At 52.2% G+C, this 27,500-nt stretch overlaps 2 protein-coding genes across 3 annotated transcripts in view; both read right to left on the bottom strand.

Moving 5' to 3' along the window:
* myadma (myeloid associated differentiation marker a) overlaps positions 1 to 15,942 on the bottom strand; it is a 16,224-nt gene extending 282 nt beyond the window's left edge. The window contains exons 1-3 of one of the 2 annotated variants that reach the window (XR_013575087.1): positions 15,579 to 15,942; positions 467 to 2,060; positions 1 to 120 (exon numbers count right to left, since the gene is read on the bottom strand). The exon at positions 1 to 120 is cut by the window's left edge and continues 282 nt beyond it. Coding sequence is in view for 1 of the 2 variants with exons in the window: in XM_078536239.1 (XP_078392365.1) it covers positions 1,075 to 1,959 (885 nt within the window). In the remaining variant the exon portion in view is untranslated. The other variant, XM_078536239.1, reaches the window with a different exon arrangement.
* Positions 15,943 to 24,255: 8,313 nt separating this feature from the next.
* Positions 24,256 to 27,500, bottom strand: part of LOC144675564 (beta-2-glycoprotein 1-like) — an 8,131-nt gene continuing 4,886 nt past the window's right edge. The window contains exons 4-5 of the mRNA XM_078536240.1: positions 26,588 to 26,785; positions 24,256 to 26,200 (exon numbers count right to left, since the gene is read on the bottom strand). Coding sequence (XP_078392366.1) covers positions 26,121 to 26,200; positions 26,588 to 26,785 — 278 coding nt within the window. The 3' untranslated portion in view covers positions 24,256 to 26,120. The remainder of the gene's footprint in view (positions 26,201 to 26,587; positions 26,786 to 27,500) is intronic.

Raw genomic sequence — 27,500 nt, 5'->3', positions numbered from 1 at the left:
CCCAGGACAGGTATAGCACGGGGTTAGATACAGAGTAAAGCTCCCTCTACACCGTCCCCATCAAACACTCCCAGGACAGGTACAGCACGGGGTTAGATACAGAGTAAAGCTCCCTCTACACTGTGCCCATCAAACACTCCCAGGACAGGTACAGCACGGGGTTAGATACAGAGTAAAGCTCCCTCTACACCGTTCCCATCAAACACTCCCAGGACAGGTACAGCACGGGGTTAGATACAGAGTAAAGCTCCCTCTACACTGTCCGCATCAAACACTCCCAGGACAGGTACAGCACGGGGTTAGATACAGAGTAAAGCTCCCTCTACACTGTCCCCATCAAACACTCCCAGGACAGGTACAGCACAGGGTTAGATACAGAGTAAAGCTCCCTCTACACTGTCCCCATCAAACACTCCCAGGACAGGTATAGCACGGGGTTAGATACAGAGTAAAGCTCCCTCTACACCGTCCCCATCAAACACTCCCAGGACAGGTACAGCACGGGGTTAGATACAGAGTAAAGCTCCCTCTACAATGTCCCCATCAAACACTCCCAGGACAGGTACAGCACGGGGTTAGATACAGAGTAAAGCTACCTCTACACTGTCCCCATCAAACACTCCCAGGACAGGTACAGCACGGGGTTAGATACAGAGTAAAGCTCCCTCTACACTGTCCCCATCAAACACTCCCAGGACAGGTACAGCACGGGGTTAGATACAGAGTAAAGCTCCCTCTACACTGTCCCCATCAAACACTCCCAGGACAGGTACAGCACGGGGTTAGATACAGAGTAAAGCTCCCTCTACACCGTCCCCATCAAACATTCCCAGGACAGGTACAGCACGGGGTTAGATACAGAGTAAATCCCCCTCGTACACTACCCTCCTCCCCGAACGCACCCTCAGGTACCAACACCTCTCCCTTCCCCACCGTCTCCCCTCCGTCCCGCCCCACCCCACCGACCCAGTTGACCCGACTAGCGTTCCCAGCTTCCCCCCACCCACACCCTCCCTCTCCCCATCTTCCCCCCACCCCCCACCCCACCCACACCCTCCCTCTCCCCCCACCCGTCTAGACCTTGATGAAGATGAGGCGTCCGGAGTGGACCAGGTCGGCCAGGTAGACGAGGAAGTTGACCCCGGTCAGCACGGCCACGGCCAGCCGGTTGTCCCACTGGCAGCGGTAGCCGGCGTGGGAGCAGCCGGCCGGCCGGCTGGCCTGGCCGTAGCGACTGTCGAAGCAGAAGATGGGCCAGACCACCAGGGCGGTGGCGTAGAGCAGGGCGGCCAGCAGGGCGTAGCCCCCCACCCAGCGGTCGAAGGGGATGGGCAGCCAGGAGGTGCATTCCCCCACGCAGAGGAGGACCACGACGGCCGACAGGATGAAGCAGATGCAGTAGACGGCCAGGCACCACTGCAGGCCGCCGTGGTCGCGGTAGGAGGCGCCGGAGACAAAGACGAAGAGGACACAGGCCACCAGGGCCTCCACCACCTTCAGCAGGCCCGGCACGGTGGCCATGTAGCCGGTCACCTCCCCGGGCCGGGCCCGGGTCAGGGAGACCTCGGCCCCGTAGGCCACGGCGGCCAGGCAGGAGAAGACGGTGGCCGCCACCCCGTAGCTGTAGGCCTCGCCCCGGGGGCCGTCCCGGCCCAGGTGGAAGAGCGGGTAGACCACCGAGGCCGACAGGCAGAGGCAGGCGGCCAGGGCGGCCAGGGTGATGGGCCCATTGCGCCAGGAGACGGGCACCCGGCCCTGCAGTCCGGCCAGCTCCACCCCCAGCACCAGCAGCGTGGCCACGAAGGAGAAGCACCAGGCGAAGACACACCAGCCCCCCTCCCGGCTGCTCCAGTAGCCGCTGTGCAGCACCAGAGCGAAGGCCACGCAGGCGAATAGCGCGGCCGCCAGCCGGCAGTAGCCCACCCGGGAGTTGAGGGCCTGGAGGTTGCCCACCGCCATTTCTGTGTCTTGTTTTCTTCTCGATTCCGCGCGGCGACGCCGCCTCCTGCGGCCTTCGAGCTCCGAACGAATCCGCAGACAAGCGAAGAGTCCTTCCTGCGCTGAGAGGGGGGGAAGGAAGGGGAGAGAGGGAGGGGGAGAAGAAAGAGAAGGCGGCGGTTAGAGGTGGGCGGGCGGTCGGTGAGCTTAGCCCCGCGTCACCCCTCCCCCCCTCCACCCCACCCCACCCCCCACCGCACGGCCAAGTGCCCCCCGCCCCCTTCAGGGGCTTTCGACAATATAGCTGGGACCCCCACTCCGCCGCCCAGCGAGAGGTCAGTTCCCATGGGGAGACCCTTCACCCCCACCCCCCACGCCCAGCGAGGGGTCAGTCCCTATGGGGAGACCCTTTACCCGCACACCCAGCGAGGGGTCAGTCCCCATGGGGAGACTCTCCCCTGACCAGATTAATCCCGCGACGCGTGGGTTGAATGAGTCAGTTCATTGAGAGTTGAAACCACAGGAGGAAACAGTTAAGTCCCCGGCGCAGTGCGCACACAGTGACAAGATTTTCAGTCTGGAGGAGCTCAGACCTGTCTTAACACAGGAAAGACACACCCTGGGTCAGGCAGCTGCTCTTCCCCTCCCCGTGCTCGCTGACCCCACACCTCCCATCCTCCTGTTCAAATCCCTCCCTCACACCCTCCCTCCCTATCTCTGTAACATCCTCCAGTCCCTACCATTCTCATCTTCCTGTTCAAATCCCTCCCTCTCCCCCTCCCTCCCTATCTCTGTAACCTCCTCCAGCCCCTACAAGTCCCATCCACCTGTTCAAATCCCTCCCTCACCCCCTCCCTCCCTATCTCTGTAACATCCTCCAGTCCCTACCATTCTCATCTTCCTGTTCAAATCCCTCCCTCACCCCCTCCCTCCCTATCTCTGTAACCTCCTCCAGCCCCTACAATTCTCATTCTCCTGTTCAAATCCCCCCCTCACCCATCCATATCCCTGAGAGAGTATGTTAAACTTAGGTATGTGGGGTATATCAGAGTGTTACAGTGAGGGGTGTGGGATATGTCAGAGTGTTACAGTGAGGGGTGTGGGATATATCAGAGTGTTACAGTGAGGGGTGTGGTGTATATCAGAGTGTTACAGTGAGGGGTGTGGTGTATATCAGAGTGTTACAGTGAGGAGTGTGGGGTATATCAGAGTGTTACAGTGAGGGGTGTGGGGTATATCAGAGTGTTACAGTGAGGGGTGTGGGATATATCAGAATGTTACAGTGAGGGGTGTGGGGTATATCAGAGTGTTACAGTGAGGGGTGTGGGGTATATCAGAGTGTTACAGTGAGGGGTGTGGGATATATCAGAGTGTTACAGTGAGGGGTGTGGGATATATCAGAATGTTACAGTGGGGGGTGTGGGATATATCAGAGTGTTACAGTGAGGGGTGTGGTGTATATCAGAGTGTTATGGTGAGGGGTGTGGGGTATATCAGAGTGTTAAAGTGAGGGGTGTGGGATATATCAGTGTGTTACAGCGAGGGGTGTGGGATATATCAGAGTGTTACAGTGAGGGGTGTGGGATATGTCAGAGTGTTACAGTGAGGGGTGTGGGGTATATCAGAGTGTTACAGTGAGGGGTGTGGGATATATCAGAGTGTTACAGTGAGGGGTGTGGTGTATATCAGAGTGTTACAGTGAGGGGTGTGGGGTATATCAGAGTGTTACAGTGAGGGGTGTGGGGTATATCAGAGTGTTACAGTGAGGGGTGTGGGATATATCTGAATGTTACAGTGAGGGGTGTGGTGTATATCAGAGTGTTACAGTGAGGGGTGTGGGGTATATCAGAGTGTTACAGTGAGGGGTGTAGGATATATCAGTGTATTACAGCGAGGGGTGTGGGATATATCAGAGTGTTACAGTGAGGGGTGTGGGGTATATCAGAGTGTTACAGTGAGGGGTGTAGGCTATATCAGAGTGTTACAGTGAGGGGTGTGGGATATATCAGAGTGTTACAGTGAGGGGTGTGGGGTATATCAGAGTGTTACAGTGAGGGGGTGTGGGATATATCAGAGTGTTACAGTGAGGGGTGTGGGATATATCAGAGTGTTACAGTGAGGGGTGTGGGGTATATCAGAGTGTTACAGTGAGGGGTGTGGGGTATATCAGAGTGTTACAGTGAGGGGTGTGGGGTATATCAGAGTGTTACAGTGAGGGGTGTGGGATATATCAGAGTGTTACAGTGAGGGGTGTGGGGTATATCAGAGTGTTACAGTGAGGGGTGTGGGGTATATCAGAGTGTTACAGTGAGGGGTGTGGGGTATATCAGAGTGTTACAGTGCGGGGTGTGGGGTATATCAGAGTGTTACAGTGAGGGGTGTGGGGTATATCAGAGTGTTACAGTGAGGGGTGTGGGGTATATCAGAGTGTTACAGTGAGGAGTGTGGGGTATATCAGAGTGTTACAGTGAGGGGTGTGGGGTATATCAGAGTGTTACAGTGAGGAGTGTGGGGTATATCAGAGTGTTACAGTGAGGGGTGTGGGATATATCAGAGTGTTACAGTGAGGGGTGTGGGGTATATCCGAGTGTTACAGTGAGGAGTGTGGGATATATCAGAGTGTTACAGTGAGGGGTGTGGGGTATATCAGAGTGTTACAGTGAGGGGTGTGGGGGAACTCAGAGTGTTACAGTGAGGGGTGTGGGGTATATCAGAGTGTTACAGTGAGGGGTGTGGGGTATATCAGAGAGTGTTACAGTGAGGCGTGTGGGATATATCAGAGTGTTACAGTGAGGGGTGTGGGGTATATCAGAGTGTTACAGTGAGGGGTGTGGGGTATATCAGAGTGTTACAGTGAGGGGTGTGATATATATCAGAGTGTTAAAGTGAGGGGTGTGGGATATATCAGAGTGTTACAGTGAGGGTGTGGGGTATATCAGAGTGTTACAGTGAGGGCTGTGGGATATATCAGAGTGTTACAGTGAGGGGTGTGGGATATATCAGAGTGTTACAGTGAGGGGTGTGGGATATATCAGAGTGTTACAGTGAGGGGTGTGGGGTATATCAGAGTGTTACAGTGAGGGGTGTGGGGTATATCAGAGTGTTACAGTGAGGGGTGTGGGATATATCAGAGTGTTACAGTGGGGTATATCAGAGTGTTACAGTGAGGGGTGTGGGGTATATCAGAGTGTTACAGTGAGGGGTGTGGGATATATCAGAGTGTTACAGTGAGGGTGTGGGGTATATCAGAGTGTTACAGTGAGGGCTGTGGGATATATCAGAGTGTTACAGTGAGGGGTGTGGGATATATCAGAGTGTTACAGTGAGGGGTGTGGGATATATCAGAGTGTTACAGTGAGGGGTGTGGGGTATATCAGAGTGTTACAGTGAGGGGTGTGGGATATATCAGAGTGTTACAGTGAGGGGTGTGGGGTATATCAGAGTGTTACAGTGAGGGGTGTGGGGCTTATCAGAGTGTTACAGTGAGGGGTGTGGGGTATATCAGAGTGTTACAGTGAGTGGTGTGGGATATATCAGGGTGTTACATTGAGGTGTGTGGGATATATCAGAGTGTTACAGTGAGGCGTGTGGGATATATCAGAGTGTTACAGTGAGGGGTGTGGGATATATCAGAGTGTTACAGTGAGGGGTGTGGGATATATCAGAGTGTTACAGTGAAGGGTGTGGGATATATCAGAGTGTTACAGTGAGGGGTGAGGGGTATATCAGAGTGTTACAGTGAGGGGTGTGGGATATATCAGAATGTTACAGTGAGGGGTGTGGGATATATCAGAGTGTTACAGTGAGGGGTGTGGGATATATCAGAGTGTTACAGTGAGGGGTGTGGGGTATATCAGAGTGTTACAGTGGGGTATATCAGAGTGTTACAGTGGGGGGTGTGGGATATATCAGAGTGTTACAGTGAGGGGTGTGGGATATATCAGAGTGTTACAGTGAGGGGTGTGGGGTATATCAGAGTGTTACAGAAAGGGGTGTGGGATATATCAGAGTGTTACAGTGAGGGGTGTGGGGTATATCAGAGTGTTACAGTGAGGGGTGTGTGGAATATCAGAGTGTTACAGTGAGGGGTGTGGGGTATATCAGAGTGTTACAGTGAGGTGTGTGGATATATCAGAGTGTTACAGTGAGGGGTGTGGGGTATATCAGAGTGTTACAGTGAGGGGTGTGGGATATATCAGAGTGTTACAGTGAGGGGTGTGGGATATATCAGAGTGTTACAGTGAGGGGTGTGGGGTATATCAGAGTGTTACAGTGAGGGGTGTGGGGTATATCAGAGTGTTACAGTGAGGGGTGTGGGATATATCAGAGTGTTACAGTGGGGTATATCAGAGTGTTACAGTGAGGGGTGTGGGGTATATCAGAGTGTTACAGTGAGGGGTGTGGGATATATCAGGGTGTTACAGTGAGGGGTGTGGGGTATATCAGAGTGTTACAGTGAGGGGTGTGGGATATATCAGAGTGTTACAGTGAGGGGTGTGGGTTATATCAGAGTGTTACAGTGAGGGGTGTGGGGTATATCAGATTGTTACAGTGAGGGGTGTGGGATATATCAGAGTGTTACAGTGAGGGGTGTGGGATATATCAGAGTGTTACAGTGAGGGGTGTGGGGTATATCAGATTGTTACAGTGAGTGGTGTGGGATATATCAGGGTGTTACATTGAGGTGTGTGCGATATATCAGAGTGTTACAGTGAAGGGTGTGGGATATATCAGAGTGTTACAGTGAGGGGTGTGGGGTATATCAGAGTGTTACAGTGAGGGGTATGGGATATATCAGAGTGTTACAGTGAGGGGTGTGGGGTATATCAGATTGTTACAGTGAGTGGTGTGGGATATATCAGGGTGTTACATTGAGGTGTGTGCGATATATCAGAGTGTTACAGTGAAGGGTGTGGGATATATCAGAGTGTTACAGTGAGGGGTGTGGGGTATATCAGAGTGTTACAGTGAGGGGCGTGGGGTATATCAGATTGTTACAGTGAGTGGTGTGGGATATATCAGGGTGTTACATTGAGGTGTGTGGGATATATCAGAGTGTTACAGTGAAGGGTGTGGGATATATCAGAGTGTTACAGTGAGGGGTGTGGGGTATATCAGAGTGTTACAGTGAGGGGTGTGGGATATATCAGAGTGTTACAGTGAGGGGTGTGGGATATATCAGGGTGTTACATTGAGGTGTGTGGGATATATCAGAGTGTTACAGTGAAGGGTGTGGGATATATCAGAGTGTTACAGTGAGGGGTGTGGGGTATATCAGAGTGTTACAGTGAGGGGTGTGGGATATATCAGAGTGTTACAGTGAGGGGTGTGGGGTATATCAGAGTGTTACAGTGAGGGGTGTGGGATATATCAGAGTGTTACAGTGAGGGGTGTGGGGTATATCAGAGTGTTACAGTGGGGTATATCAGAGTGTTACAGTGAGGGGTGTGGGATATATCAGAGTGTTACAGTGAGGGGTGTGGGATATATCAGAGTGTTACAGTGAGGGGTGTGGGATATATCAAAGTGTTACAGTAAGGGGTGTGGGATATATCAGAGTGTTACAGTGAGGGGTGTGGAGTATATCAGAGTGTTACAGTGAGGGGTGTGGGGTATATCAGAGTGTTACAGTGAGGGGTGTGGGGTATATCAGAGTGTTACCGTGAGGGGTGTGGGGTATATCAGAGTGTTACAGTGAGGGGTGTGGGGTATATCAGAGTGTTACAGTGAGGGGTGTGGGGTATATCAGAGTGTTACAGTGAGGGGTGTGGGGATATCAGATTGTTACAGTGAGGGGTGTGGGTATATCAGATTGTTACAGTGAGGGGTGTGGGGTATATCAGAGTGTTACAGTGAGGGGTGTGGGTATATCAGATTGTTACAGTGAGGGGTGTGGGGTATATCAGAGTGTTACAGTGAGGGGTGTGGGGTATATCAGTGTGTTACAGTGAGGGTTGTGGATATATCAGAATGTTACAGTGAGGTGTGTGGGATATATCAGAGTGTTACAGTGAAGGGTGTGGGATATATCAGAGTGTTACAGTGAGGGGTGTGGGATATATCAGAGTGTTACAGTGAAGTGTGTGGGATATATCAGAGTGTTACAGTGAGGGGTGTGGATTATATCAGAGTGTTACAGTGAGGGGTGTGGGATATATCAGAGTGTTACAGTGAGGGGTGTGGGGTATATCAGAGTGTTACAGTGAGGGGTGTGGATTATATCAGAGTGTTACAGTGAGGGGTGTGGGATATATCAGAGTGTTACAGTGAGGCGTGTGGGGTATATCAGAGTGTTACAGTGAGGGGTGTGGGGTATATCAGAGTGTTACAGTGAGGGGTGTGGGATATATCAGAGTGTTACAGTGAGAGGTGTGGATTATATCAGAGTGTTACAGTGAGGGGTGTGGGATATATCAGAGTGTTACAGTGAGGGGTGTGGGATATATCAGAGTGTAACAGTGAGGGGTGTGGGATATATCAGAGTGTTACAGTGAGAGGTGTGGATTATATCAGAGTGTTACAGTGAGGGGTGTGGGATATATCAGAGTGAAACCGTGAGGGGTGTGGGGTATATCAGAGTGTTACAGTGAGGGGTGTGGGGTATATCAGAGTGTTACAGTGAGGGTTGTGGGGTATATCAGAGTGTTACAGTGAGGGGTGTGGGATATATCAGGGTGTTACAGTGAGGGGTGTGGGGTATATCAGAGTGTTACAGTGAGGGGTGTGGGATATATCAGAGTGTTACAGTGAGGGGTGTGGGTTATATCAGAGTGTTAGAGTGAAGGGTTTGGGGTATATCAGAGTGTTACAGTGAGGGGAGTGGGGTATATCAGAGTGTTACAGTGATGGGTGTGGGGTATATCAGAATGTTACAGTGAGGGGTGTGGGGTATATCAGAGTGTTACAGTGAGGGGTGTGGGGTATATCAGTGTGTTACAGTGAGGGTTGTGGATATATCAGAATGTTACAGTGAGGTGTGTGGGATATATCAGAGTGTTACAGTGAAGGGTGTGGGATATATCAGAGTGTTACAGTGAGGGGTGTGGGATATATCAGAGTGTTACAGTGAAGTGTGTGGGATATATCAGAGTGTTACAGTGAGGGGTGTGGATTATATCAGAGTGTTACAGTGAGGGGTGTGGGATATATCAGAGTGTTACAGTGAGGGGTGTGGGGTATATCAGAGTGTTACAGTGAGGGGTGTGGATTATATCAGAGTGTTACAGTGAGGGGTGTGGGATATATCAGAGTGTTACAGTGAGGCGTGTGGGGTATATCAGAGTGTTACAGTGAGGGGTGTGGGGTATATCAGAGTGTTACAGTGAGGGGTGTGGGATATATCAGAGTGTTACAGTGAGAGGTGTGGATTATATCAGAGTGTTACAGTGAGGGGTGTGGGATATATCAGAGTGTTACAGTGAGGGGTGTGGGATATATCAGAGTGTAACAGTGAGGGGTGTGGGATATATCAGAGTGTTACAGTGAGAGGTGTGGATTATATCAGAGTGTTACAGTGAGGGGTGTGGGATATATCAGAGTGAAACCGTGAGGGGTGTGGGGTATATCAGAGTGTTACAGTGAGGGGTGTGGGGTATATCAGAGTGTTACAGTGAGGGTTGTGGGGTATATCAGAGTGTTACAGTGAGGGGTGTGGGATATATCAGGGTGTTACAGTGAGGGGTGTGGGGTATATCAGAGTGTTACAGTGAGGGGTGTGGGATATATCAGAGTGTTACAGTGAGGGGTGTGGGTTATATCAGAGTGTTAGAGTGAAGGGTTTGGGGTATATCAGAGTGTTACAGTGAGGGGAGTGGGGTATATCAGAGTGTTACAGTGATGGGTGTGGGGTATATCAGAATGTTACAGTGAGGGGTGCGGAATATATCCGAGTGTTACAGTGAGGGGTGTGGGGTACATCAGAGTGTTACAGTGAGGGGTGTGGTTTATATCAGAGTGTTACAGTGAGGGGTGTGAGGTATATCAGAGTGTTACAGTGAGGGGTGTGGGGTATATCAGAGTGTTACAGTGATGGGTGTGGGTATATCAGAATGTTACAGTGAGGGGTGCGGGATATATCCGAGTGTTACAGTGAGGGGTGTGGGGTATATCAGAGTGTTACAGTGAGGGGTGTGGGATATATCAGAGTGTTACAGTGAGGGGTGTGGGATATATCAGAGTGTTACAGTCAGGGGTGTGGGATATATCAGAGTGTTACAGTGAGGAGTGTGGGATATATCAGAGTGTTACAGTGAGGTGTGTGGGATATATCAGAGTGTTACATTGAGGAGTGTGGGATATATCAGAGTGTTACAGTGAGGGGTGTGGGGTATATCAGATTGTTACAGTGAGGGGTCTGGGATATATCAGAGTGTTACAGTGAGGGGTGTGGGGTATCTCAGATTGTTACAGTGAGGGGTGTGGGATATATCAGAGTGTTACAGTGAGGGGTGTGGGAAATATCAGAGTGTTACAGTGAGGGGTGTGGGGTATATCAGATTGTTACAGTGAGGGGTGTGGGATATATCAGAGTGTTACAGTGAGGGGTGTGGGGTATATCAGCGTGATACAGTGAGGGGTGTGGGGTATATCAGAGTGTTACAGAGAGGGGTGTGGGGGATATCAGAGTGTTACAGTGAGGGGTGTGGGGTGTATCCGACTGTTACAGTGAGCGGTGTGGGATATATCAGAGTGTTACAGTGAGGGGTGTGGGGGATATCAGAGTGTTACAGTGAGGGGTGTGGGGTATATCCGACTGTTACAGTGAGCGGTGTGGGATATATCAGAGTGTTACAGTGAGGGGTATGGGGTATATCAGAGTGTTACAGTGAGGGGTGTGGGATTTCTAAGAGTGTTACAGTGAGGGGTGTGGGGTATATCAGAGTGTTACAGTGAGGGCTGTGGGATATATCAGAGTGTTACAGTGAGGGGTGTGGGATATATCAGAGTGTTACAGTGAGGGGTGTGGGGGATATCAGAGTATTACAGTGAGGGGTGTGGGATATATCAGAGTGTTACAGTGAGGGTTGTGGGGTATATCAGAGTGTTACAGTGAGGGGTGTGGGGTATATCAGAGTGTTACAGTGAGGGGTGTGGGGTATATCAGAGTGTTACAGTGAGGGTTGTGGGGTATATCAGAGTGTTACAGTGAGGGGTGTGGGGTATATCAGAGTGTTACAGTGAGGGGTGTGGGGTATATCAGTGTGTTACAGTGAGGGGTGTGGGGTATATCAGAGTGTTACAGTGAAGGGCGTGGGATAGATCAGGGTGTTACAGTGAGGGGTGTGGGGTATATCAGAGTGTTACAGTGAGGGGTGTGGGATATATCAGAGTGTTACAGTGAGGTGTGTGGGATATATCAGAGTGTTACAGTGAGGGTTGTGGGATATATCAGTGTTACAGTGAGGGGTGTGGGATATATCAGAGTGTTACAGTGTGGTGTGTGGGATATATCAGAGTGTTACAATGATGGGTGTGGGATATATCAGAGTGTTACAATGAAGGGTGTGGCATATATCAGAGTGTTACAGTGAGGGGTGTGGGATATATCAGAGTGTTACAGTGGGGTATATCAGTGTGTTACAGTGAGGGGTGTGGGATATATCAGATTGTTACAGTGAGGGGTGTGGGATATATCAGATTGTTACAGTGAGGGGTGTGGGATATATCAGAGTGTTACAGTGAGGGGTGTGGGGTATATCAGAGTGTTACAGTGAGGGGTATGGGATATATCAGAGTGTTACAGTGAGGGGTGTGGGATATATCAGAGTGTTACTGTGAGGGGTGTGGGGTATATCAGAGAGTTACAGTGAGGGGTGTGGGGTATATCAGATTGTTACAGTGAGGGGTGTGGGATATATCAGAGTGTTACAGTGATGGGTGTGGGATATATCAGAGTGTTACAGTGAGGGGTGTGGGGTATATCAGCGTGTTACAGTGAGGGGTGTGGGGTATATCAGAGTGCTACAGTGAGCAGTGTGGGATATATCAGAGTGTTACAGTGAGGGGTGTGGGGTATATCAGAGTGTTACAGTGAGGGTTGTGGGATTTCTAAGAGTGTTACAGTGAGGGGTGTGGGGTATATCAGAGTGTTACAGTGAGGGCTGTGGGATATATCAGAGTGTTACAGTGAGGGGTGTGGGATATATCAGAGTGTTACAGTGAGGGGTGTGGGGGATATCAGAGTGTTACAGTGAGGGGTGTGGGGTATGTCAGAGTGTTACAGTGAGGGCTGTGGGATATATCAGAGTGTTACAGTGAGGGGTGTGGGGTATATCAGAGTGTTACAGTGAGGGGTGTGGGGTATATCAGAGTGTTACAGTGAGGGGTGTGGGGTATATCAGTGTGTTACAGTGAGGGGTGTGGGGTATATCAGAGTGTTACAGTGAGGGGTGTGGGGTATGTCAGAGTGTTACAGTGAGGGGTGTGGGGTATATCAGTGTGTTACAGTGAGGGGTGTGGGGTATATCAGAGTGTTACAGTGAGGGGTGTGGGGTATATCAGAGTGTTACAGTGAGGGGTGTGGGATATATCAGAGTGTTACAGTGAGGGGTGTGGGGTATATCAGAGTGTTACAGTGAGGGATATGGGATATATCAGAGTGTTACAGTGAGGCGTGTGGGGTATATCAGATTGTTACAGTGAGGGGTGTGGGATATATCAGAGTGTTACAGTGAGGGGTGTGGGATATATCAGAGTGTTACAGTGAGGGGTGTGGGGTATATCAGAGTGTTACAGTGAGGGTTTTGGGGTATATCAGAGTGTTACAGTGAGGGGTGTGGGGTATATCAGTGTGTTACAGTGAGGGGTGTGGGGTATATCAGAGTGTTACAGTGAAGGGCGTGGGATATATCAGGGTGTTACTGTGAGGGGTGTGGGGTATATCAGAGTGTTACAGTGAGGGGTGTGGGATATATCAGAGTGTTACTGTGAGGTGTGTGGGATATATCAAAATGTTACAGTGAGGGGTGTGGGATATATCAGAGTGTTACAGTGAGGGGTGTGGGATATATCAGAGTGTTACAGTGAGGTGTGTGGGATATATCAAAGTGTTACAGTGAGGGGTGTGGGATATATCAGAGTGTTACAGTGAAGGGTGTGGCATATATCAGAGTGTTACAGTGAGGGGTGTGGGATATATCAGAGTGTTACAGTGGGGTATATCAGAGTGTTACAGTGAGGGGTGTGGGATATATCAGAGTGTTACAGTGAGGGGTGTGGGGTATATCAGAGTGATACAGTGAGTCGTGTGGGATATATCAGAGTGTTACAGTGAGGGGTGTGGGATATATCAGAGTGTTACAGTGAGGGGTGTGGGGTTTATCAGAGTGTTACAGTGAGGGGTGTGGGATATATCAGAGTGTTACAGTGAGGGGTGTGGGATATATCAGAGTGTTATAGTGAGGGGTGTGGGGTATATCAGAGTGTTACAGTGAGGTGTGTGGGATATATCAGAGTGTTACAGTGAAGGGTGTGGGATATATCAGAGTGTTACAGTGAGGGGTGTGGGGTATATCAGAGTGTTACAGTGAGGGGTGTGGGATATATCTGAGTGTTACATTGGGGTATATCAGAGTGTTACAGTGAGGGGTGTGGGATATATCAGAGTGTTACGGTGAGGGGTGTGCGGTATATCAGATTGTTACAGTGAGGGGTGTGGGATATATGAGAGTGTTACAGTGAGGGGTGTGGTATATATCAGAGTGTTACAGTGAGGCGTGTGGGGTATATCAGAGTGTTACAGTGAGGGGTGTGGGGTATATCAGATTGTTACAGTGAGGGTTGTGGGGTATATCAGAGTGTTACAGTGAGGGGTGTGGGGTATATCAGAGTGTTACAGTGAGGGGTGTGGGGTATATCAGAGTGTTACAGTGAGGGGTGTGGGATATATCAGATTGTTACAGTGATGGGTGTGGGATATATCAGAGTGTTACAGTGAGGGGTGTGGGGTATATCAGAGTGTTACAGTGAGGGGTGTGGGGTATATCAGAGTGTTACAGTGAGGGGTGTGGGATATATCAGAGTGTCACAGTGAGGGGTGTGGGATATATCAGAGTGTTACAGTGAAGGTTGTGGAGTTTATCAGAGTGTTACAGTGAGGGGTGTGTTGTATATCAGAGTGTTACAGTGAGGGGTGTGGGGTATATCAGAGTGTTACAGTGACGGGTGTGTTGTATATCAGAGTGTTACAGTGAGGGGTGTGGGGTATATCAGAGTGTTACAGTGAGGGGTGTGGGATATATCAGAGTGTTACAGTGAGGGGTGTGGGGTATATCCGTGTTACAGTTAATGGTGAATGGGCCTCCTGCTGTTCCTGTGTAACAGGCTCGAGAAGGGGGCTGAATTGGGCCTTCTCCTGTTGCTAATATTCTGTTGCTGATGCCTTGGATTTGATCTTGGGAGGCGCAGGAGAAAATGACGAATTGTTGGCGGGTTTGGAGAGGGGTGTGTCTGTCCGGACCGGGGAGGAGGTCTGGGAAAACTGAGTCTATTTATGGACTGCAAAATGCTCTTTGGCAACGGGCCTTAACACTCAGCTAGCAAGCCAGAATGTCCCAATTGCCCAAAAGCATTCAGCACGTCAGATTCAAATCTGATTAACAAACTCCTCACTAAAACAGCACAAAATCAGCTGATATCTCATCATCTGATCCCTTCATTCAGCACCCAGTCTTGAGACGCCAGGGTGGAACTCCATAATCCAGGCCCACACTTCCCTCCCCCTCAGTGTCAGTACTGAGGGAGTGCTGCACTGTCGGAGGGTCAGTGCTGAGGGAGTGCTGCACTGTCGGAGGGTCAGTACTGAGGGAGTGCTGCACTGTCGGAGGGTCAGTGCTGAGGGAGTGCTGCACTGTCGGAGGGTCAGTACTGAGGGAGTGCCGCACTGTCGGAGGGTCAGTACTGAGGGAGTGCTGCACTGTCGGAGGGTCAGTACTGAGGGAGTGCCGCACTGTCAGAGGGTCAGTACTGAGGGAGTGCTGCACTGTCAGAGGGTCAGTACTGAGGGAGTGCTGCACTGTCAGAGGGTCAGTACTGAGGGAGTGTCGCACTGTCAGAGGGTCAGTACTGAGGGAGTGCCGCACTGTCGGAGGGTCAGTACTGAGGGAGTGCCGCACTGTCGGAGGGTCAGTAGTGAGGGAGTGCCGCACTGTCGGAGGGTCAGTACTGAGGGAGTGCCGCACTGTCAGAGGGTCAGTACTGAGGGAGTGCCGCACTGTCGGAGGGTCAGTACTGAGGGAGTGCCGCACTGTCGGAGGGTCAGTACTGAGGGAGTGCCGCACTGTCGGAGGGTCAGTACTGAGGGAGCGCCGCACTGTCGGAGGGTCAGTACTGAGGGAGTGCCACACTGTCGGAGGGTCAGTACTGAGGGAGTGCCGCACTGTCAGAGGGTCAGTACTGAGGGAGTGCCGCACTGTCAGAGGGTCAGTACTGAGGGAGCGCCGCACTGTCGGAGGGTCAGTACTGAGGGAGTGCCGCACTGTCTCTGTGTCTCTCTCTCTCTCTGTCTTTGGGGAATGCGATGTGAAACCCTTTCCTGCCGGCCTCTGGGGTCTGTGTGAGGGATCCCGCTTTGCGTTAGCCAGGGAGTTACTGTGTGGACATATTGGTGGCGCAAGTATTGGCTCCATGTGTCTCGCACTTACCTCAAGTGGTGTCGACAGACGCCTGGTTGTCTGCAAATATTTGACTGGACGCTCGGGAGCTTTTGGAAATTCCCAAACAGTTCGTTTCACTTCCACTCCTCCCGCTGTTAACGTTTGACGTGCAGAATGTGAGCAGCCTTTGTGGAGACCGGGCAAGCAACAGTTTGCTTCTCTGTGTCCTGTCTCTCTCTCTCTCTGGCTCTCTCTCCTCCTCCCGGTCACTCTCTCTCTCTCCTTCTCTGGCCGCTCTCCGCCGTGCTCTCTCCTCCTCGTTCTTGCTCTCTCCTTTTCCCTCCGCCTGTCTCTCTCTCTCTCTCTGGTCTGGGTTGACAGGCGTTATCGGCTCCTGCCCAGCTCTCGCTCTGTCTGCAGCGCGTCTCTGAATCTCTGCTGCCTAGGGTGTGTCCCTTCAGTGACTGCTCCCTCCCAGCTCAGTGATTCACAGCTTCATGCTTGTCTCTCTCTCTCTCTCTCTCTCTCTGAATCAGTTACATGTGCTACCGATTAGCAGTTGCACTGCTCCAGTTATAAACTCCTGGCCCTTCAACAACTTCCTCTTCTTACCTTCTGCCTGTTACTCTGACCTGAGTGTCAGCCACAAATGGGAGAGAGGTAGATTTTTGTCTCTCTCTCTCTCTCTCTCCCTCCCTCTGACCGTTTGTCTGTCACTGTCTCTGCCCCCCTCTCTCCCTCCGTCTGTCTGTCTCTCACTGTCTCTGCCTCTCTCTCTCTCACTCTCCCTCCATCTGTCTGTCTATCACTGTCTCTCTCTCTCTCTCCCTCCCACTATCTGTCTGTCTGTCGCTGTCACTGTCTCTCTCTCCCTCCCTCTGTCTGTCTGTCTGTCACTGTGTCTGTCTCTTTCCCTCTCTCTCTGTCTGTCTGTCACTGTCTCTGCCTCTCTCTATCTCTCTGCCTCTCTCCCTCTCTCTCTCTGTCTCCCTCTCTCTCTGCCTCTCCCTCTCTCTCTGCCTCTCTCCCTCTCTCTCTGCCTCTCTCTCTCTCTGCCTCTCTCCCTCTGTCTCTCTCTCTCTCTCTCTGCCTCTCTCCCTCTCTCTCTGCGTGACGAATACAGCTTCCTATTTAGGTTGTGGCCCTCACAAAGCCCAGTTCTGGTGCCCTGACCTCAGCTGTCAGAGATCAACGTCTAGGAGGAAGTGGCAGACCCCATTAGGACTCTGTTCTCACTCACAGACTCTGGGATATTAAGGCAAACCCACACTTCACTCGTGTGGTCACGTACAGAACTGAGGTTGATAGGTCAGAGAGAGAGACAGAGAGAGAGAGAGAAAGAGAGACAGACAGAGAGACAGAGAGAGACAGACAGAGAGACAGAGAGAGAGAGAGACAGAGAGACAGAGAGAGACAGACAGAGAGAGAGAGAAACAGAGAGAGAGAGACAGAGAGAGAGAGACAGAGAGAGAGAGAGACAGAGAGAGAGAGAGAGACAGAGACAGGGAGAGAGAGAGAGAGAGAGACAGAGACAGAGAGAGAGAGACAGAGAGAGAGAGACAGAGACAGAGAGAGAGAGACAGAGAGAGAGAGACAGAGAGAGAGAGAGAGACAGAGAGAGAGACAGAGAGACAGAGACAGAGAGACAGGAGAGAGACGGAAACAGAATGACAGAATCAGAATCACACAATCACAGTGCAGAAGAGGCCCTTCGGCCCATCGAGTCTGCACCGACACTGTGAGAAACACCTGACCTACCTCCCTAACCCCATCGACCAGCACTTGGCCCCATAGCCTTGAATGTTGATGAGATGCCAAGTGCTCATCCAGGTGCTTTTTAAAGGATGTGAGGCTAACCCACCTCCACCACCCTCCCAGGCAGCGCATTCCAGACCCTCACCACCCTCTGGGTCAAAAAGTTTTTCCTCACATCCCCCCTAAATCTCCTGCCCCTCACCTTGAACTTATGTCCCCCTCGTGACTGACCCTTCAACTAAGGGGAACAGCTGCTCCCTATCCACCCTGTCCATGCCCCTCATAATCTTGTACACCTCGATCAGGTCGCCCCTCAGTCTTCTCTGCTCCAACGAAAACAACCCAAGTCTATCCAAACCTCTCTTCATAAGTTAAATGTTTCATCCCAGGCCCAACATCCTGGTGAATCTCCCCTGCACCCCCTCCAGTGCCATCACATCCTTCCTATAATGTGGCGACCAGAACTGCACACAGTACTCCAGCTGTGGCCTCACCAAGGTTCCATACAACTCCAACATGACCACCCTACTTTTGTAATCTATGCCTCGATTGATAAAGGCAAGTGTCCCATATGCCTTTTTCACCACCCCACTAACATGCCCCTCTGCTTTCAGAGATCTATGGACACACACGCCAAGGTCCCTTTGTTCCTCAGAACTTCCTAGTTCCGTGCCGTTCATTGAATACTTCCTTGTCAAATTACTCCTTCCAAAGTGTATCACTTCACACTTTTCAGGGTTAAATTCCATCTGCCACTTATCTGCCCATTTGACCATCCCGTCTATATCTTCCTGTAGCCCAAGACACTCAACCTCACTGTTAACCACCCGGCCAATCTTTGTGTCATCCGCAAACTTACTAATCCTACCCCCCACATAGTCATCTATGTCGTTTATATGAATGATGAATAATAGGGGACCCAGCACAGATCCCTGTGGTACGCCACTGGACACTGGCTTCCAGTCACTAAAGCATCCTTCTGTCGTCACCCTCTGTCTCCTACAACTAAGCCAATTTTGAATCCACCTTATCAAATTACCCTGTATCCCATGAGACATTTGCCTCCTTTATAAGTCTCCCATGTGGGACCTTGTCAAAGGCTTTGCTGAAATCCATATAAACTACATCAACTGCACTACCCTCATCTACACACCTGGTCACCTCCTCAAAAAATTCAATCAAATTTGTTAGGCATGACCTCCCTCTGACAAAGCCATGCTGACTATCCCTGATCAAACCTTGCCTCTCCAAGTGGAGATAGATTCTCTCCTTCAGAACTTTCTCCAATAGTTTCCCTACCACTGACGTGAGACTCACTGGCCTGTAGTTCCCTGGCTTATCTCTACAACCCTTCTTAAATAGCGGAACCACATTAGCTGTTCTCCAGTCCTCTGGCACCTCCCCCGTGGCCAGAGAGGAATTAAAAATTCGGGTCAGAGCCCCTGCGATCTCCTCCCTTGCCTCCCTCAGCAGTCTGGGACACAAATCATCCAGACCTGGAGATTTGTCCACTTTTAAGCCTGCCAACACCTCCAATACCTTGTCACTCTATATCAATTTGCTTAAGAACCTCGCAGTCTCTCTCCCCGAGTTCGATACCTTCATCCTCATTCTCTTGGGTGAAGATGGATGTGAAGTATTCCTTCAACACTCTACCGATGTCCTCTGGCTCCACCCATAGATCCCTTGGTCCCCAATGGGCCCTACTCTTTCCCTGGTTATCCTCTTCCCATTGATATACTTATAGCATATCTTGGGATTTTCCCTACTTTTACCAGCCAGAGCTTTCTCATATCCCCTCTTTGCTCTCCTAATTGCTTTCTTAAGCTCCACCCTGCACTTTCTGTTCTCCACTAATGCCTCCGCTGATTTGCTTCCCTTGTACCTGCTAAAAGCCTCTCTTTTCCTTCTCATCGTAACCTGAATATCACTGGTCATCCATGGTTCTCTGGGCTTGTTACTCCTTCCTATCTCCCTAGAGGGAACATGTTGAGCCTATACCCTCCCCATTTCCATTTTGAACACACCCCCACTGTTCCTCTGTAGATTTCCCCACAAGTAGCTGTTCCCAGTCTACCTTGGCCAGATCCTGCCTTATTTTACTAAAATCCACTCTCCCCCAATCCCAAACATTGTTTTGCAACTTGTCTATTAAGTTGTCCATAACAAGCTTAAATTGTACCATGTTGTGGTCGCTATTGCTAAAATGCTCCCCCACCACCACCTCAGCCACCTGTCCGGCTTCATTCCCCAGAATTAGGTCCAGCTCTGCGCCGTCCCTTGTTGGACCCGTTACATATTGACCTAAAAAGTTCTCCTGTACACATTTCAAGAAATCCACTCCATCCAAGCCCGTAACACTATGTCTATCCTAATGAATGTTGGGAAAGTTGAAATCACCTAATATAATTACCCTATTGTTATTGTTTTTACACACCTCTACAAATTGTGCACATATTTGCTCCTCAATTTCCCGCTGACTATCTGGGGGTCTATAATAAACATCTAACAATATGGCTGCCCCTTTTTTTTATCCCTAATCTCTACCCACAAAGCTTCATTCGATGCCCCCTCCAAGATATCATCTCTCCTTACTGCAGTAACTGTCTCCTTAACTAATAATGCAACACCTCCTCCTCTTTTACCCCCTCCCCTGTCTCGCGTGAAGATTCTATATCCCGGAACATTGAGCTGCCAATCCTGCCCCTCCCTCAACCATGTCTCTGTGATGGCTGCCATATCACAATTCCATGTCTCAATCCTCACCCTTAACTCATCCGTTTTACCTGTAGTACTCCTGGCATTAAAGTAGAGGCCATCCAACCTTGCCTTACACCCTTGAAGCTTAATGCAGGTGTACTCCCTCTGACTTGATTGTTTTACGATGTGTCCCTATTCTGCTAACATTCTGTGTCCCCTCCCCCTGCCGAATTAGTTTGAACGCCTCCCAACAGCACTAGCAAAACCCGCCCGCAAGGATGTCAGTCCCGCTCTGGTTCAGCTGTAGACCGTCCCGCTTGTACAGGTCCCACCTTCCCCAGAAACGGTCCCAGTGATCCGGGAATCTAAATCCCTCCCTCCTGCACCAACTCTTAAGCCACGTATTCATCTGCACTATTCTCCTATTCCTGAGCTCGCTAGCACGTGGCACTGGGAGTATTCCAGAGATTCCAACCCGAGAGGTCTTGCTCTTCAGTCTACTGCCTAACTCCCTGAATTCTTGATGCAAGACCTCATCCCTCTTTCTACCTGTGTCATTGGTACCAACATGTACGATGACCTCTGCCTTATCACCCTCCCCCTTCAGGATGCCCTGCAGCCGTTCAGTGACATCTCGGACCCTGGCACCAGGGAGGCAACACACCATCCTGGAGTCACGTTGACGGCCACAGTAGCGCCTACTGTTCCCCTGACTATAGAATCCCCTATTACTATTGCTCTTCCTCCCTTCCTCCCCTCCTGTACAGACAGGCGGCTTGTGGTGCCAGAAGCTTGGCTCTGTCCGCTCTCCCTGGAGGAACCAGCGCCCTCATCAGCCTCCAAAACGGAATACCGATTTGCGAGCGGGACCCCAGGGGGGACTCCTGAACTACCTGCCTGTTTCTCTTGGACTGCCTGGTGGTCACCCATTCCCTCCCTTCCTCAAGTCCCTTCAGCTGCGGTGTGACCCCCCTCTCTAAACGTGCTGTCCACGATACTCTCAGACCCGCGGATGCTCCACAGGGTCCCCAGCCGCCGTTCCAGCTCTGAAACCCGAGCTTCCAGGAGCTGCAGCTGGACACACTTCCTGCACACATGCTGGTCCCGGGCACTGGATATGTCCCCGACTTCCCACATGGAGCAGGAGGAGCACACCACGGCCTAGAGCTCTCCTGCCATGACTTGTCTCTTTAAATTAAACCTTTTAAATCAATTACTCTAGGGCCCTTCTTTCCTGATCCTCGTTACTACAGAACATACAAAGTATAAACCACAAAAAGACCTTAAACTATAAACAATTAAAGTAGTAAATACTTACAAGACCTTACCCACTACTTACCAGTCACTCCTTTCCCTTGTAGCCTCTATTGCTGCAGCAGGGCAAGACCACTCTCTGAAGATTTAAGAAGTTGGATAGCAAAGAAAAAATGCCAAGAGCACCTCTTCCCCTCTGCATCAAATTCCCACTGTGCATCAAATTGTCAATACCCACACTCACTCTGGTTGTGTCTCCCTCAGGATGAGGTCTCTCCCCTGCTCGTGTGCAAGTACACAGCGAGAGAGGGAGAGAGAGAGAGATGAAACAGAGACAGAGAGGGAGAGAGAGAGAGACAGGGAGAGAAACAGAGAGAGAGTGAGAATGGGAAGAGCGAGAAAGCATCAGAGAAAGAGAGATAGATTTCCTACTGACGCCCACTGTACACAATCCCAATGTGCCCAAAACCCTTCTGGTTCACTCCCATTGTACACAACCCCAATGGACCCAAAACCCCTTCCCGTTCACTCCCACTGTACACAATCTCAATGGACCCAAACCCCTTCCTGTTCACTCCCACTGTACACAATCCCAATGGACCCAAACCGCTTCCTGTTCACTCCCACTGTACACAATCCCAATGGACCCAAAGCCCTTCCCGTTCACTCCCACTGTACACAATCCCAATGGACCCAAACCGCTTCCTGTTCACTCCCACTGTACACAATCCCAATGGACCCAAACCCCTTCCCGTTCACTCCCACTGTGCACAATCCCAATCACTAACCCCTTCCCATTCAATCCCACTGTGCACAATCCCAATGGACCCAAAACCCTTCCCGTTCACTCCCACCGTACACAATCCCAATCCCTAACCCCTTCCCATTCAATCCCACTGTGCACAATCCCAATGGACCCAAAACCCTTCCCGTTGACTCCCACTGTGCACAATCCCAATGGAGCCAAAACCCTTCCCGTTCACTCCCACTGTACACAATCCCAATGGACCCAAACCCCTTCCCGTTCACTCCCACTGTGCACAATCCCAATGGACCCAAACCCCTTCCCGTTCACTCCCACTGTACACAATCCCAATGGACCCAAACCCCTTCTCGTTCACTCCCACTGTCCACAATCCCAATGGACCCAAACCCCTTCCCGTTCACTCCCACTGTCCACAATCCCAATGGACCCAAACCCCTTCCCGTTCACTCCCACTGTACACAATCCCAACGGACCCAAACCTCTTCCCGTTCACTCCCACTGTACACAATCCCAATGGACCCAAACCCCTTCCCGTTCACTCCCACTGTACACAATCCCAATGGACCCAAACCACTTCCCGTTCACTCCCACTGTACACAATCCCAATGGACCCAAACCCCTTCCCGTTCACTCCCACTGTACACAATCCCAATGGACACAAACCCCTTCCCGTTCACTCCCACTGTACACAATCCCAATGGACCCAAACCCCTTCCCGTTCACTCCCACTGTACACCATCCCAATGGTCCCAAACCCCTTCCCGTTCACTCCCACTGTACACAATCCCAATCCCAAACCCCTTCCCATTCACTTCCACTGTACACAATCCCAATCCCAAACCCCTTCCCGTTCACTCCCACCGTACACAATCCCAATGGACACAAACTGCTACCTGTGACTCCGATTATGCAATCATTAAATTGGTGATGGTTGCTGTATGCAGGAGATGGGCAGACAATGAATAAATCTTGGTAACGGTTCAGGAAGTGGGACTTACACATGCACCAATACCTCGTATCATTCACTTCACACTTGTCACCTCAGATTCATATCTGTCTGATTTTACCGAGTCTCAAATTCTAAGAAATCTTGAAGGCTAAACATAGAATAACTGTCGATATGAAGCAGTACCTGTTTGACAAAGACCCATTTACCCTCGCCCTAACCCAGGGGTCACTGGACAGTGATCAGGAGCAGGAACCCTGGCTGATTTCCCCTCTCTCTCTCTCTAACCCAGGGATCACTGGACAGTGATCAGGGGCAGGAACCCTGGCTGATTTCCCCTCTCTCTCTAAACCAGTGATCACTGGACAGTGATCAGGAGCAGGAACCCTGGCTGATTTCCCCTCTCTCTCTAACCCAGGGATCACTGGACAGTGACCAGGAGCAGGAACCCTGGCTGATGTCGCCTCTCTCTCTAACCCAGGGATCACTGCACAGTGATCAGGAACAGGAACCCTGGCTGATTTCCCCTCACTCTCTCTACCCCATGGATCACTGGACAGTGATCAGGAGCAGGAGCCCTGGCTGATTTCCCCTCTGTCTCTAACCCACGGATCACTGGACATTGACCAGGACCAGGAACCCTGGCTGATTTCCTCTCTCTCTCTCTCTAACCCAAGATCACTGGACAGGGATCAGGAGCAGGAACACTGGCTGATTTCCCCTCTCTCTCTCTAACCCAGCGATTACTCGGCAGTGATCAGGAGCACGGACCCTGGCTGATTTCCCCCCCCCTCTCTCTCTCTCTCTCTGTAACCCAGGGGTCACTGGACAGTGATCAGGAGCAGGAACCCTGCCTGATTTCCCCTCTCTCTCTCTAACACAGGGATCACTGGACAGTGATCAGGAACAGGAACCCTGGCTGATTTCCCCCCTCTCTCTCGCTCTCTCTCTAACCCAGGGATCACTGGACAGTGATAAGGATCAGGAACCCCGGCTGATTTCCCCTCCAGTGATCTCCCTCTCGTTCTCTCTTTTCTCCTAATTGTGTGTGTTGAGGCTGACACAATACTGCCCCCTTTTGAATGTTGAGTTGACTTACTTGGAACTCTCTGTCTCCCTCTATCTCTTCTCTCTCTCTGTCTTTCCTTCTCTCCCTCCTTCTGTGTCACTCCCTGTCTCTCTCTGTCTCCATCTCTCTCTCTCTGTCTGTCTCTCTTTGTCTCTCTCTCTCTCTCCGTCTCTCTTTCTCTGTTATTCCCTCTCTCTGCCTCCTGCCCACAGGTTAATGACGAGGAGACATATTTCACACTGAAAGTTTATTCAGCACATATGGCGATTAAAGTGTATGATCTATACGGGGAGAAGGTGGGTAGGTGCGGATTGAGGGAGACGGGGAGAAGGTGGGTAGGTGCGGATTGAGGGAGACGGGGAGAAGGTGGGTCGGTGGGGATTGAGGGAGACGGGGAGAAGGTGGGTAGGTGGGGATTGAGGGAGACGGGGAGAAGGTGGGTAGGTGGGGATTGAGGGAGACGGGGAGAAGGTGGGTAGGTGGGGATTGAGTGAGACGGGGAGAAGGTGGGTAAGTGGGGATTGAGGGAGACGGGGAGAAGGTGGGTAGGTGGGGATTGAGGGAGACGGGGAGAAGGTGGGTAGGTGGGGATTGAGGGAGACGGAGAGAAGGTGGGTAGGTGGAGTTTGACGGAGACGGGGAGAAGGTGGGTAGGTGGGGATTGAGAGAAACGGGGAGAAGGTGGGTAGGTGGGGATTGAGGGAGACGGGGAGAAGGTGGGTAGGTGGGGATTGAGGGAGACGGGGAGAAGGTGGGTAGGTGGGGATTGAGGGAGTCGGGGAGAAGGTGGGTAGGTGGGGATTGAGGGAGACGGGGAGAAGGTGGGTAGGTGGGGATTGAGGGAGACGGGGAGAAGGTGGGTAGGTGGGGATGGAGGGAGACGGGGAGAAGGTGGGTAGGTGGGGATTGAGGGAGAAGGTGGGTAGGTGGGGATTGAGGGAGACGGGGAGAAGGTGGGTAGGTGGGGATTGAGGGAGACGGGGAGGTGGGTAGGTGGGGATTGAGGGCGACGGGGAGAAGGTGGGTAGGTGGGGATTGAGGGCGACGGGGAGAAGGTGGGTGGGTCGGGATTGAGGGAGACGGGGAGAAGGTTGGTAGGTGGGGATTGAGGGAGACGGGGAGAAGGTGGGTAGGTGGGGACTGAGGGAGACGGGGAGAAGGTGGGTAGGTGGGGATTGAGGGAGACGGGGAGAAGGTGGGTAGGTGGAGATTGAGGGAGACAGGGAGAAGGTGGGTAGGTGGGGATTGAGGGAGACGGGGAGAAGGTGGGTAGGTGGGGAATGAGGGAGACGGGAGAAGGTGGGTAGGTGGGGATTGAGGGAGACGGGGAGAAGGTGGGTAGGTGGGGATTGAGGGAGAAGGTGGGTAGGTGGGGATTGAGGGAGACGGGGAGAAGGTGGGTAGGTGGGGATTGAGGGAGACGGGGAGAAGGTGGGTAGGTGGGGATTGAGGGAGACGGGGAGAAGGTGGGTAGGTGGGGATGGAGGGAGACGGGGAGAAGGTGGGGATTGAGGGAGACGGGGAGAAGGTGGGTAGGTGGGGATTGAGGGAGAAGGTGGGTAGGTGGGGATTGAGGGAGACGGGGAGAAGGTGGGTAGGTGGGGATGGAGGGAGACGGGGAGAAGGTGGGGATTGAGGGAGACGGGGAGAAGGTGGGTAGGTGGGGATTGAGGGAGAAGGTGGGTAGGTGGGGATTGAGGGAGACGGGGAGAAGGTGGGTAGGTGGGGATTGAGGGAGACGGGGAGAAGGTGGGTAGGTGGGGATTGAGGGAGACGGGGAGAAGGTGGGTGGGTGGGGATTGAGAGAGACGGGGAGAAGGTGGGTAGGTGGGGATTGAGGGAGACGGGGAGAAGGTGGGTGGGTGGGGATTGAGGGAGACGGGGAGAAGGTGGGTGGGTGGGGATTGAGGGAGACGGGGAGAAGGTGGGGATTGAGGGAGACGGGGAGAAGGTGGGTAGGTGGGGATTGAGGGAGATTGTGGGGGGGTTGTTGGTAGGGTGGGTAATGTGGATGTTAAGGGTCGAGTCGGAGAGACGGAGGCTGCAATGGGCTTTGGTCTCAGGAAGATGTTGAAACCGGTGGATTTAGACCTCTTGACCCTAGGATTGCTCCTGTTCGCATTCCTCCAGCTCAGAGACCACTTTCCAGTGGAAGAGGGTGAATCGGACCCAGGTGGGCTCTGTGGGAGAGGGAGCACAGACTGGATTAGCAAAGCCCCCCTTCAGTTACCCACCCTCTGTCCGCCCCCAGCGAGGGGTCAGTCCCCATGGGGAGACCCATCCCACTCCCCCAGCGAAGGGTCAGTCCCCATGGGGAGACCCATCCTCCCCAGCGAGGGGTCAGTCCCCATGGGGAGACCCATCCTCCCCAGCGAGGGGTCAGTCCCCATGGGGAGACCCATCCCCCTCCCCCCCAGCGAGGGCTCAGTCCCCATGGGGAGACCCATCCCCCTCTCCCCCAGCGAGGGGTCAGTCCCCATGGGGAGACCCCTCCCCCTCCCTCCCCCCAGCGATGGGTCAGTTTGGAGGGGACTGGGTAGCTGTGATGTGGAGGAGGTGAGTTTTACCTTTGTAACAGGCAGGGACCTGGAGTTGGCCATTGACGCACTGGCTCTTCACCGGGTAACTGCACATGTGCTCCTCGTCCAGGCAATAGAAAACTAGTTCATCGCGATGTCTCACCATACCCCCGGGAAGGCTACTCAGCCACAGCTTCAGGCCATTGTACAAGACTCTACTGCGATAGGGGCCAACTGCACAGGGAGCTAAGGAGAGAGGTTAACACATGTATCAGTGCCAGCGGGTACTGAGGGAGACGGGAGCCTCTCGGTCCCCCTGTGGGTGAGGGTGGGTGGGTACCGAGGGAGACCGGAGCCTCTCGGTCCCCTTGTGGGTGAGGGTGGGTGGGTACCGAGGGAGACGGGAGTCTCTCGGTCCCCCTGTGGGTGAGGGTGGGTGGGTATCGAGGGAGACCCCTGTGGGTGAGAGTGGGCGGGTATCGAGGGGAGACGGGAGCCTCTCGGTCCCCCTGTGGGTGAGGGTGGGTGGGTATCGAGGGAGACCCCTGTGGGTGAGAGTGGGCGGGTATCGAGGGGAGACGGGAGCCTCTCGGTCCCCCTGTGGGTGAGGGTGGGTGGGTACCGAGGGAGACGGGAGCCTCTCGGTCCCCCTGTGGGTGAGGGTGGGTGGGTACCGAGGGAGACGGGAGTCTCTCGGTCCCCCTGTGGGTGAGGGTGGGCGGGTACCGAGGGGGAGACGGGAGCCTCTCGGTCCCTGTGGGTGAGGGTGGGTGGGTATCGAGGGAGACCCCTGTGGGTGAGAGTGGGCGGGTATCGAGGGGAGACGGGAGCCTCTCGGTCCCCCTGTGGGTGAGGGTGGGCGGGTACCGAGGGAGACCCCTGTGGGTGAGAGTGGGCGGGTATCGAGGGGAGACGGGAGCCTCTCGGTCCCCCTGTGGGTGAGGGTGGGCGGGTACCGAGG

This window comes from Cetorhinus maximus, unplaced genomic scaffold, assembly GCF_964194155.1.
Source record: "Cetorhinus maximus unplaced genomic scaffold, sCetMax3.hap1.1 HAP1_SCAFFOLD_1015, whole genome shotgun sequence".
NCBI classification, from domain to species: domain Eukaryota; kingdom Metazoa; phylum Chordata; class Chondrichthyes; order Lamniformes; family Cetorhinidae; genus Cetorhinus; species Cetorhinus maximus.
The sequence above is the reverse complement of the archived record's forward strand: the minus strand, read 5'-3'. Positions and strand labels throughout refer to the sequence as shown.